Below are 13,290 nucleotides of genomic sequence, written 5' to 3'. Positions count from 1 at the left end.
CTAGGGCTGTGATGATTACATGATAGAAACACCCTCTGTTAAGCATTACCAAGTTGCACAGCCTGGATGATTTTCTTAGGAATGGTGGTGGGGGCTGGGGGGGGGGCACTAAAAACAAGTGTACACGTTCTTGTCTCTGGGGTTTGCACATAAACTCTTGTGTTTTCAGACAGGTCTCCCTGTGGCAAATAGGCTGTGTTATTTCTTGGAGAATACTAAGAATGTCAGCTTAGTAGATGGGCATTATTTGGAATTAAAACCTGACTTTCAATTGATTTTCTCTGATTGCCTACTAGCTAAACAGCTCCTTCCCATGTTCAGCTATTTATTTTATAATTGGATAATGCTGAAGTCTCCTTTGAAGGAAAAAAAAACCCTCATATAGTCTTGTTTCCTACTTCCGTCCTCCATAATAATCTTATTGCCTAAAATATTGCTGGAAAATAATAGGTGCTCACTGTAAGTTCATCCAGGCTTTGGTTGTAATGAGTGGTGCTGATAATACATAAGGCTCCAGGAAAGGCACAGGGAGTGCAGGATAGGCCCTGCCCTTACAAATATACAATCGGTTGTAAAAAATGTTCGATACAGAGTGGCTGAAGGCTGAGGAGCTGAATGAGAGGTCAAAGGCACTCAGTAAAGAGTTTTCTCTACTTCTTAATAACATTCACTCTGTTTTTGTAATCATGATGATCTTTGGCTGATAAGAGATGTGAGCATTCTACCCTGCTCTTCTGCTTAAATTCTTCTGGAAGGTTCAAGCCCCAGAAAGATAAGGAAAAAGTCAGAAGATCCCCGTGGCTGTGTCCTCCTGTCTCCTAGAAACAAAATCTGAACCAGGAGAGACGTGCAGGGTTGAAGCAATGTGCAGAGCAGATGGGGAAGACAACAGCCCTGGGCCCTACATGCTACTCCATGACTGGCTTGTAGTAAGACTATTTAGACAAGTCCCATGATGTTCTCATCCTCATCTTCAAGACAGAGACGATGCAACCCAATAGCACAAATGGATGGACTATAATGCAGTTAAAGATGGCCATGGGCTTTGCAGCCCCAGGGAGGGTTGTGTGGAGCCAGGGAAGGTGAGAGACTTACTTCGGAGCAGAACCCTGCCAAAGAGGCTGTGGTCCCTGTCCAGGGTGTTGCAATTCCAGCGGTGTTGTCGGAACTGATACTGGCACTCTGCTGTCCACTCGGCCACACCCAGGCCTATGGCACGCATCACGTCCGGGTGTCGGTGGCACAGCTGCCGCTGGCGGCTCACCAGGCCTGGCACATTGTCACACATCACCCTGGAGGAGTCACCTGTAGCTCTCATGTACCTGGGAGGGACCAATGCAGAGAGGAGAGAGACGTGAACAGACAGCCCTGGCTCAGCGTTTCCCAGGAGAATGGAGCAAAAGCACTGTATTAGGATGGATTCTTTATCATTTTGGTGATGTTAAGCTGGTTTTAATTCGTTGGAGAAACAGGCGAAGGCAGGCATGGGGCAGGATTTGGTAGAAGCCACGCCGTGATAGAGTGGTGCTTGTCTTTTGCACTTGAAGCCAGGGCCACCCAATGACGCCCTTGGCAGGGAGGTAGAGGCAAGGTCTGCAGTTGGGGGATTGAAAGAGATCACAGCCTTCCAGGGGAAATGTGTTTTGGGGAGGACACCTAAGGACTTTCTTCCCTGGAAGGCTCTGATCTCAGTGACACAATGTGTCTGGACTTGGCTTTGGAGGAAGCCAACCTCTGGAAGCCCCTCGCTTCATTTATTTAACCTAATATCTTACAAACTGTCTGCATCTGTCTAATCAACACCTGCTGGTATCTGATGCTACAGTCTCCTCACAGGCATGCCATTCTTTCCTTACTTAAAAAAAAAATCCCTTACATATTTCCATTATCTAGTTCTCTTTAGCTTTTATGGAAAACCTTTGGAAAAAATTCTTTCTATTGTTATTAAGGACACTAAATGTTTGGAAGAATCAAACAATGTTATAGCTCCATAAAGTACTTTTTGAAAAGAAACTTTAACAAAAAATTACATCATCATCCCTACCCAGATGTTCTCTATTAGTTGTGAAATGTTTAGAAAGGTACCTTTTATATAACCCAAGCTGCCATAGGTGTCTTTTGAAGGGATCAAACAAGGAGAATGTCTTTTTCTTGTATTTTCATTATTTTATATGATCATAAAATCGCTACAGCTGTGACTTCCAAAAAATATATTTAAGTGACAGCTGAGAGACAATGTGACAAAAAGCCTGGGCAATAAATAATGTTTATACACCCATGGAAACAGAAATGGTCATTTTATTGAAACATGGTCAGTCTGATAAATCAATCTTTGATCCTGTGTCAGCAATGTCAAGGCTAAACGCCTTCCTGTTCAAAGCCGGCTTAGGGAGGAATTGAACCCTTTTTCCCACCAGCACTCTTTACCTTACTCCTTTGAGGGGCTCTAGTATCTTCCTAAGAAGTTCCCTTCTCCAGTCTTTCACTGGGCTGAGAGGCTCACTTTTGCCAGACTCTGAAAACCAGAGCCCGATAAGCAGTCTTTCTGAGTCAGAATTTTAATATCTGTTCTGAAACTTCTACCTGTGAGGAACTTTCCACAGAACCCTAACTCCATCTCTCTCTGAGATCAGCAAGTCGGAAGATGGGGCAGAGTTTCTGCATGGGGACAGAATCTGCCTTTGGAACTTTCCCCACGCTAAGACCTGCCACGGTTCAAGGTTACATCATTATGCAAAATCAATAAATAAAGGCATTAGGTCAGCGCCCTACAAAGGCCGGCGGTGGAGTTACTCTTTGGGGTGCGGGTTTCGGACAGGGCTGTGGCTCGGCAGAAAGGCGACAGTGTCTACCTGGGGGCAGCCAGGGTGTTCTTCTGCCTCACTGAAGGGAAGCATTAGGAATGTGGGAGGATGGGAAATAATAGTCTGTGGGTTCCGCAACTGCCGCCGGCTTATCTCCAGGCGTTTTGGGGAGAGAAAAAGGTGGGGGAAGCAGTTGTAGTTTTCAAGGTGAATTTACACACACGTACGCATACACACACACACACACACCACACACATCCGTGTGGAGCTGGAGACCTGGCTGGCGCAGCTTTCCACAGGATCACAAATTGGCTGATTTTGCGGTCGCTCAGCTGCATCCAAATAACCCAAACACCAGGGCTCTCATTTCAGGGGGGCATGTGATTATTATTTTTTTTTTTTTGGAGTTGTCAAAGCTGAAAGGGTCTTCCGCGGAAAGCTAAGGGGCACGGGATGGGGCAACAGCAGCGCGCAGCAGTGGGGTTCGGGCTGGCGGCATCCGTGTCTGTGGGGCAGCGCCACCGCCTCGCAGGATCTGGGACCCGCGCGGTCCCCGCTCCCCTCTCCCTTCTCCCAAGTGTCCGCGCTGGGGACTTACCACCATGAAGAGCTGACCTCAGGGCTGAGCCAGGTCAAGAGCAGAGGGAGCCCCAGCCAGATTCCACCGAGAGGGGCGTTCATATTAACCCCCTTGCGTCCGCATCAGGTCAGACTCCGTGTGCGGGCGCCATGCGTGCGCGGAGCAGAAGCGCTCAGCGCCGGGAGCGCCTCGTCACGGCCGCCGGCGCCGCGCCCCCGCCCCCCTGCTCGCGTCTGCGGGCGAGCAGCGAGACTCACTGATAAAGTTTCAAAAGACAAGCCCGGGGAGCGATAAAGGCCAGCAGGGCCGCCTCGCCCACAGCCCAATTCCCCAGGCGCAGGAGCCTGTCCGCACGCCCCTGTCCGATCAGCTCTGTGCCCCACCGGCAGCCGCCGTGGAGGGGGCGCTGCGCTGGAGTGGGTGGGGGTGGGGGCACAGGGTCTCGCACGCGAGTGGACAGAAGGATCGCCAGGGACCTCTGGGGGCGAGGGGGCGGGGAGGAAAGAGCACCAGCGGTTGGGGAAGCTGGGAGCAAAAAGCCAGCTCAGCCCCAGGAGCGCGCATTCCGGATAGGCGAGGCTACCCGCAGGCACACAGAAGTCCCCAAGGAGCATGCGACATGGGAACATGAGGGCAGGGACTGCAACAGGACTGGGTGCGGGATGCCAGAATCCACTCACGGCCTCGCTTCTCTCCCTGCCACTGGGAGGGATCAAAGCACTTGTGAATTTGGAGCTGCAAGGTTGGGGAGGGAGGGGCAGGGCCACCTCCGGGAAATAAAGACCTGTAGCCTAGGTTCCTCTTGTGCGGGGCTTAACCACGGAACTCCGGAAGAAGGGAGCCGAGAAGCCTGGAGTCCCCGGGGATCTCCCCGGCACTCTCGGCAGCGCAGTGGGGACCACGAGATTTTCACACACACCCAGCTCCTCCCTGGCGCTGCAGAGCGCGGAGATCGCACAGGGAGGGCTGGAGTCCACCCAGAGGCTGCGCCTAGCGCGGGCCGCACCTTCTGCTGCCTGGGCGCTGGAGCTGAGTGACTGGTGGGGCGGGGGTAGGGGCGGGGGGTCGAGGGACCCTCAGCCCTAGACCTGGGCCAGGCAGAGCCCAGGGAGAGGGGCTTGGCCTGCGGGCGGAGCATCTCAGGCAGCGACTGGCGTGCGGCCCCGCGGTTTATCACCGGAAAGGAAGGAAGACCAGGAACTCACAGCGGCCGTGAACTGTTCCATTGCTCCTTTCCTGGGGCGGAGGGACCAGTCGCCCGCCGGTCCGCCCACCCGGGAACATGCACTTGGGAATAGGCAGTGCGTGTGTATGCGTGCGTGTTTGGGTGGGTGGGGGGCGCACTGTTCGCAGGCCATAGGAGCGGTGGCCGTCCAGATGGCAAGGACAGGCTCTCGCCCTGAGCGCACACCCCTCGGCCAGCCCTCCCTGAGCGCGGTGAGGGTCTGGACGAGGCAAAGCTCAGAGACGCCAAAAACCTGAAAGATGCTGTCATCGCCACCCCTTCCCCCATGCCGGTCCCTGGCAGGTCCGGCACCTCCCAGGCTGACCCAGATACATCCCCATTTGGGTCCGGAAGGGAGGAGAGGGAAACAAGCACCGAGCCACCCACGACTCGGGAAGAGCAGGGCCCCGCGCCAGGGCTGCTGCGTATCTCTGGGCCGTGACCCAGGGGGAAGTTGTGCTCGGTCTGTGCGGGGGCGCGCGGGGCGGCGGCGTGCGCGGACTGCGTGCTCGCTGGGGAGGGTGCGTGCTGAGCGCTGCACAGCAGCACCCCAGTACCGCCAACCTCTGTGCTTAAGGCCCCAAGTCTCCCCCCCAAAGCAAATGCTAAGCTTCACCTCCATCCTCCTTTGTCTGGCACTTTATCCAAGTAAGTGACACTCGGGAGTGATAGAAGAGATGACTGGCGGTGGAGGAACCAGAAGTTGCCAAAATTTCATTTCCACTGGCCAAGAAAGTAGGAGGGTGGGTGTGTATACGTTGGGAAAGGTAGGCAGTTGGCTGCTTCTCTCGTGAAGAATGAGAATTGAAGCCATCTAAGGAACTCTATCTCAAAGTTCCACCCATCTCAGCACATTGTGTCCTCACAGCTAAGGGGTATCAGAATTACACGCAGTGTGACCCTTAGCCTAGAAGCCCTGCTCCCGCCCCGGGAATTATTGAGTGGCCAGGAGACCTGCCCTTCAGTTGATGGTGAGGCCAGTGGGATGACCTAAACCTGAAACAGACCTCCTAGAAAAGGCAAGGGCCATCCTCAAAGCTAATTAAATCCCCTCCAAAGGACTCCAGCCTGGGGCAGGAGGTCCAGTGTCACCCGCAGGGAAGAAATTAGTTTTGGTGAAAGGCAGGAGGCTGGGGAAATTCAGGAAAAGCTACATCCAGATCTGAAAGAAGGTCCACCCAAACCCCGCTGCCTGACCTGTCTGGAGGCAGTGCGGCCAGGATGACTTGTCTCTTCCAGATCTGCGATTGGGCTCCACTCCCACGCTCCACCCTTGTTCACTGAGCACCCACTCCTTAGTCCTTGCGACTTCCCTCCCTGTGCAGGGCCTGGCTCCTTCCTCAGCTATTTCTATTCTTTGGATAGAGCCTTCCCTTTGCAGACAGGAGAGGTAGTTGAGACTTGCTCAAATACAAAGACAAACAAACAAAAATTAGGACGAAAGAAGATTGCAGCAAGCCTCATTCTCTTGCAATAAAAACTACCATCTTAAAGAATGGTTAGCAGATAATGAAGTGGATTGGGTATGACATCAGCTTAGCTACAGCAGATGATGAGGTAAGGAAAGACCGGGTTCAGAGTGCCCTTACGTCTAAATTTTAACATCTGATTTAAAAAAAATTCAACAAGAAATTTCAGATGACTGTGAAATTCATTTACAGTATACAGAACCCACTTCTCTTTTTAGAGATTAACGTTGATTTGCTTGTAAGTTCAGTATAGCCTTGAAGCCAAATGAGTCAGTCTATTTTCTTAGTTAGATCCATTGTTTGTCTAATCTCCCAGGGCAGAGAAAGAGAGAGAACTAATGTACTACCAAAGCATCTCCACCCTTTGAAAATGGAGAGTGAGTTCAACCAAATACACATTTGTCTTTCGGTCTGAACTGGCTTCTTCCTAAGGCAGTGACTCGTACTATTGCCATTCACTAGCCAAAAAGAAAGTTCTAATATCAGTCATGTAAATCTTACTGTGCATTTGTTTTTTAAAAAAGATTTATTTACTTGAAAGGCAGAATTACGGAGAGAGGGCAAGACAGAGACAGAGAGATCTTCCATCTGCTGGTTCACTCCCCAAATGGCTGCAACAGCCAGGGCTGGGCCAGGCAGAAGCCAAGAACTTCATTTGGGGCTCCCACGTGAATGGCAGGGGCCCAGGCACTTAGGCCATCTTCTGCTGTTTTTCTCAGGTGCATTAGCAGGGAGCTGGATCAAAAGTAGAGCAGCTGAGACTCAAACCAGTACCTATATGGGAAGACTGCGTCACGGGTGGTGACGGTAGCCACCATGCCAGAATGCCAGCCCCTCCGTGTGCATTTCAGTTAATGTGTACCAAAGACTTTTGCTTTGAGCCTTGAGACAGGAGAGGTAGTTGAGAAATGCTCAAGAAAAATAGGTACCTGAACTCTCCTGGTGGGTGGAGGGAGGAGTGTCAAACCATAAAACTTGGCCAAATAACGTGAGGTGTATCTTTTCAGCCATTAGGCAGTAGGCAGCACCTAGCTGTGATCCTTGACAGAAGGGAACACATCAGGTGTGCTCCACAACTGTCTCGCAGTTGTCCTAATGTTTCTGCCAAAGAGCATTTTTTTCTGGGGTACAAGAAGGTAATTGCAAGCAGAACAGTGGTCTCAGTGAAGTGTGGTAACAAGAGTTTTGGGCTGTTGGAGCAGCTGGAATTAACAGTATTTCTGGAGATCAGCAGCTATGAAAAGGAGGCACCTAGAAGTCCACGTGGAGATTTATTCTCAGTCCTTGGCTAAGAACTGAGCTGATCCTGTGACAAGATTCTTCAAGCCTAGTTTTGCAGGTCAGGTAATGTAGAGAGTCATTGGAACAGGGACATCATAGAGCAATTTGGGCACTCAACTCAGATGCTGCCAAGGCCATGCATTGAAAGTAATGTCATACTTCTCTGCACAAAAGCTTGTCTTAGATCAAAATTCAAAACAGGAATTAAAATAAGGCAGACAGGACCAGGGTGATTTACAAAACCAAAATAAACCCCCATCAAAGGAAGATAATATGATGCGGACAGTGTATCATCAGTAATAAAAAACTAGCAAATGAAGAACCTGCAAAGGAGTCCCATTCTCAGGAGAAAGCAGTTGATAGAAGCTGCCTCGAGATGATCCAGATGAAGGATTTATCAAGAAAGAAATTGTAAAGTAGCTATTTCATAAATGATTATTCACAGAAAATTGTGGTCACAATGAACAAATAGGTGGAGAATCTCAGAGAAATGGAACTATGAGAAACAAATTATCTCAGATGGAATTATGGAATTGCAAGAAGGTATGAAAAACATTGGGAGAGATAAATATGTTAAAACATAAAATAGGCCGGCGCCGTGGCTTAACAGGCTAATCCTCCGCCTTGCAGCACCGGCATACCGGGTTCTAGTCCCGGTCAAGGCGCCGGATTCTATCCCGGTTGCCCCTCTTCCAGGCCAGCTCTCTGCTATGGCCCAGGAAGGCAGTGGAGGATGGCCCAAGTCCTTGGGCCCTGCACCCGCATGGGAGACTCGGAGAAGCAACTGGCTCCTGGCTTCGGATCAGCAAGATGCGCCGGCCGCAGTGGCCATTGGAGGGTGAACCAACAGCAAAAAGGAAGACCTTTCTCTCTCTCTCTCTCACTATCCACTTCTCCTGTCAAAAAAAATAATAATAATACATATAATTAAAAATAATGATTATAATATATTTTGAAGTTTAAAACATGTAGAAGAAAAATATGTGACATCACTAGCACAAAAAGCATCATGGGAGCTCTGATTTGGCATAAAATGGAGTAAACTATCAAGTCTTTCCCACTGAAAACAGCTAGGCTAGGTATTTTGGCCAGAATGCATGAAGCTATTTGAGTACTTAGAAAAGCAAATGGTAGCAGGTGGATCGGAGAAGACTGAAAGCTAAATTATTACAAAGTGGTGGTAGGTTTCCCAGTTCATTTCCCTTTGGATTTGGATTTTTCATCTTAGACACAGGCAGCCAAAACCTTTAAGTGGATATGTGGCATTGACAGAGAGGCCTATGGGAGGGGAACTTAGAGAAGCCCTCTAGTTTGGATTTGAGAAAGGGGAAAGGGATTTCTAGCATGCTCAAAGTTAGAATCTCGCACATTCTATAACCCTTGTGCAGTCCTGTGTTGACGTTGGTAGCAGTGACAGTGGCCAGAGTGTGATCTCACGGGTGCCTAAAACTCTGAGAGATGGGAAAACTTCTCTTCAGAGGAAGTGTGGGAACAAGGAAGTAGGATAAAATTCCACGGCCTTTTAAAGTTTTTTTTTTCCTTCCACCATGTGGCTCCAGACATGAGTGTAGTCACAGGAAGTATATAGAAAAATGAGATAACTGAAGTCCTAATTTGTATCCAGAGCACAAAAATATATGTCCTTAAGAAACAGAAAGGATTAAGGAAGTTATGAGAATGTGGAGCTTGGGAAAGCAATCCCGTAAAGCTATAAGTGAACTATCCCCTAAACTGTGTATATGTGGATCTGTCTCTAAAGATCATACCAAAGACTTTTAGATTATATAAACCACCACCCAGTTTCCATGCAAGTCATTGGATTTTACCCACATGAGACTGGCATGAGCAACATCTCAAAGGCTTTGAAAATGGAACTACCATCAGAACCAGAACCCAGAAAAGGCTGCTCAGAATTTGTAGCCTGAACTCCATTGAGTTGATTATGTGCTGAAACAAGAATACTAAGATTCTCAATAGACAGAATTTACACACAACTCAGAGCCTCTTAATAGTCTATTCCAAATGTCCACTACAATCAAAACTGCTTAAGATAAAAAGAGCCAGGAAAATTCCAGTTCACATAGGAAAAGATAATCAAGAGACACTACTGCCTGGATAACACAGATGTTGAATTTATCAGATGAAAACCTCTGAGACAGTTACCATAAAAATGCTCCAGGAAGTAAGGGTGAATATTCTTGAAGTAAATGGACAATAGGAATTCCCAGAAAATAAATAAAAAATGAAAAGAGGAGACACTTATATTTTAGGATACATACATTTGCTAGGGCACAAAGTAAAATTTAGACAATAAAGGAAAGTATGATTGAGCTTGAAGATTGAGCAAGAGAAATGATATAATCTTTTTTTATTAAGATGTTATTTATTTATTTGAGAGGTAGAGTTACAGTGAGAGGGAGTGACAGAGAGAAAGTTCTTCCCTCTGGTGGTTCACTCCCCAAATGGCTGCAACGGCTGGAGCTGTGCCAATCCAAAGCCAGGAGCTTCTTGCAGGTCTCTCACATGGGCACAGGGGCACAAGGACTTGGGCTATCTTTCACTGTTTTCCCAGGCCACAACAGAGAGCTGGATTGGAAGAGGAACAGCTGGGACTAGAACCAGTGCCCATATGGGATGCTGGTGCTGCAGGCAAAAGATTAACCTTCTGCGCCACAGCACTGGCCCCATGATCTAATCTTGACAACAGAGGAAAAAAAAAAAAGATTAAAGAGGAAATATCCGAAGGCACTGCTTGAACAACACCACAAGGTGTAATATTGCATTGCTTGGATCCTGGAAAAGGGGAAAACAGTCCATTTAGCAAAAATTGTTGGCAAAAGAATAGCTAAATACTTTCTAAACTTGCCAAAAGGCACAAACATAGAGATTCAGAAATCTCAGGAAACTCTTAACAGGTAAGAAATTAATGCCAAACATGTAATGAAATTGCTTCAAACTAAAGGTAAACACCGTGTAAGCAAAGACAAGTGCATTACTTATGGAGAACAAAGGAAAATGATGACCTGAGTAACTTCATATTTTTCTATCATAAAGTGTGAAGGCAAAAGGAAGTGGAACAACATTTGTTAAAGTGCTGAAAGAAAAGAACCTCCAGCCCAGAATTTTGAATCCAGTGAAAATATGCTTAATGAAGCAAAGGGAAATAAAGACCCTTTCAGGTGAAGGAAAATAAAGAGAATTCATTGTCAGAAGACGTATCCTAAAAAAAAACCAAATCGCTAAATGGCGTTCATCAAGAAGGGAAATTTACCCAAAAGAGAGAATCTGGATGAAGGGAAGGTAAAAAAAATGATAAATGTCTGGAGAAATAGGCTATTCTAAACCTCTTCAGTTCTTTGTGTTTGAGGTTGAAGGCAAAAATTATGACCTTGTCTGGTAGGGTTTTCACAATATTCAGATGCAAAACATAAATTATAATACAAAATGGGAGGGAGAAAAGGACTTCATGGTGATAACATATTAGCTTCCAGGTGAAGTGGTGAAATGTTAATTCTGGGGGCCAGCGGTGCCCTGGCTCACTTGGCTAATCCTCCACCTGCGGTGCAGGCATCCTATAGGGGTGCTGGTTCTGGTCCCGGTTGCTCCTCTTCCAGTCCAGGTCTCTGCTGTGGCCCGGGAAGGCAGTGGAGAATGGCCCAAGTGCTTGAGCCCTGCACCCGCATTGGAGACCAGGAGAAAGCACCCGGCTCCTGGACTTCGGATTGGCGTAGCTCTGGCCGTAGTGGCCATTTGGGGGGTGAACCAACGGAAGGAAGACCTTTCTCTCTGTCTTTTTCTCTCACTGTCTAACTCTGTCAAATAAAAAACAAACAAACAAAAAAACAGGAATGTTAATTCCGAGTATACTGTAAAAAACTACATATATATAACAGAATCACTAAAATGTCCACTTTTAAAGCTATAGACGTAGTTACAGCAAAAGAAATACAGCAGGTTAAAATAAAATATTAAATGATCAGATATTGCATAGAAGGCCAAGAAAGGAGAAACAAAGGAATGAAGAAACAAGAGAACTTAGAGGAAACAAATAATAAAATGGTAGATTTAAGTTCCAACATATCAATAACTGTATACAACATACTTTTATGAACCCAACCCAATAACTTAGACACAGATGATGTGAATGGTTAAAAATGAAGACCCAGAAATTGTCTTCAAATATAATCGTATTGGCAAGAGAAGGATAGTAAATGATGCAAACTGTAATTAAAAGAAAGCAGAAGTTGTTATATCAAAATTAAAATAGATAACTGAACAGAAAATGGATGCAGGATAGTGAGGTGATAAAAGAGGTCGCCAAGAAGACATACAGTCTTAAATGTGTATGTAGCAACAATAGACCTTCAAGAGGTGTGAAGCAGAAATTGACAAAACTAAAACAAATACACAGCTATAATTGGAGAGGTCAATATTCCTTTCCCAGTAATTGACAAAACTCTACAGAAAAAATAGCAAGATCCAGAAGAACTCAACAACACCATCAACAAATTAGATTTACTTGATATTTATAGAATGCTTTGCTCAGAGCCGGCGCCGTGGCTCACTTGGTTAATCCTCCACCTGTGGTCCCAGCAACCCTCTTCCAGTCCAGCTCTCTGCTGTGGCCCAGGAAGGCAGTGGAGGATGGGCCAGGTGCTTGGGCCCCTGCACTTGCATGGGAGGCCAGGAGGAAACACCTGGCTCCTGGCTTCGGGTTGGCGCAGCACCGGCCGTGGCAGCCATTTGGGGAGTGAACCGATGTAAGGAAGACCTTTCTCTCTGTCTCTCTCTCTCACTGTTTATAACTCTACCTGTCAAAAAAAAAAAAAAAAAAAAAAAAAAGAAAGAAAGAAAGAAAAGAAAAGAAAAAAGAAAAAAATGCTTTGCTCTACAACAAAAGACTCCATGTTCTTTTCAAATGCTGTGAAACATTCACTAAGACTATATTCTATATAACAAACCCTAACCAGTTAAGAGTAAAAATAACCATCAATGTAAGAAATATGGGAAAAAAATGACTATTTCAAAAGTGTACAAAATATATCTGGGGCCAGAATTGTGGTATAGCAGATTAAGCCCTTCCTCTGGTGCCAGCATCCCACATGGGCTCCAGTTCAAGTCCTGGCTGCTCCACTTCCAATCTAGCTCTCTGCTAATACACCTGGGAAAACAGCAGAAGATGGCCCAAATACTGGGGCCCCTGCACCCATGTGGTAGACCTGGGTGAGGCTCCTGGCTCCTGGCTCCTGGCTTTGGCCTGGCTCAGTCCTGTCTGTTGCAGCCATTTGGAGAGTGAACAAGTAGATGGAAAAATCTCTTTCTCTATCTCCCCCTCTGCCTTTCTAATTCTGCCTTTCAAATAAATAAAATCTTTAAAATAAATCTCACAGAATTCAATAGCTGACATGAATTAAATGTTTAAAAATCTTTTTACACAGAGGCAATAAGAACATTTATGTAGAAAATCCATAAGTATCAGTGGATGAAACTATTAGAATAAATAAGAGAATTTTGTAAAATTTAGCAATTCAAGATCAAACACATAAGTAACTTACATTTCCGCACCAGCAATAAACAATTTAAGCCTAATAGTAAATTACTATGTACCTACTAGATATGAAAAATTATAATAAAATCTTAGTATTTAAGTGTATGGTATTAGCAAGAAATAGGTGAATGAAATAAAGTATAAAATTCAGAAGTAGATCCATAAGCACATTAAGAATTAGGTATAGGGAATGGGTACCATTTCAAATCAATAGGGAAAATATGGAAAATTGAGTCACAGTAAGTAAAGAAATGCTATTATGCCAGTATTTCATACATTGCACAAAAATAATTTTCAGACATATTAAGCATCATAATATGAAAATCAACACTTTTTTAAAAAAATTATTTATTTGAAAGGCAGAGTTACAGAGATGCAGAGAT

At 46.1% G+C, this 13,290-nt stretch overlaps 1 protein-coding gene across 1 annotated transcript in view; it reads right to left on the bottom strand.

Annotated features, from left to right (window-relative positions):
• WNT2 (Wnt family member 2) overlaps window positions 1-3,550 on the bottom strand; it is a 43,046-nt gene extending 39,496 nt beyond the window's left edge. Inside the window, exons 1-2 of the mRNA XM_062198575.1 lie at window positions 3,403-3,550; window positions 1,096-1,322 (exon numbers count right to left, since the gene is read on the bottom strand). Coding sequence (XP_062054559.1) covers window positions 1,096-1,322; window positions 3,403-3,485 — 310 coding nt within the window. The 5' untranslated portion in view covers window positions 3,486-3,550. The remainder of the gene's footprint in view (window positions 1-1,095; window positions 1,323-3,402) is intronic.
• Between the last annotated feature and the right edge of the window lie 9,740 nt (window positions 3,551-13,290).

Source organism: Lepus europaeus, chromosome 1 (genome assembly GCF_033115175.1).
Source record: "Lepus europaeus isolate LE1 chromosome 1, mLepTim1.pri, whole genome shotgun sequence".
Lineage (NCBI taxonomy): Eukaryota > Metazoa > Chordata > Mammalia > Lagomorpha > Leporidae > Lepus > Lepus europaeus.
Note: the sequence above shows the minus strand (reverse complement) of the source record. Positions and strands in the feature narration are given on the sequence as shown.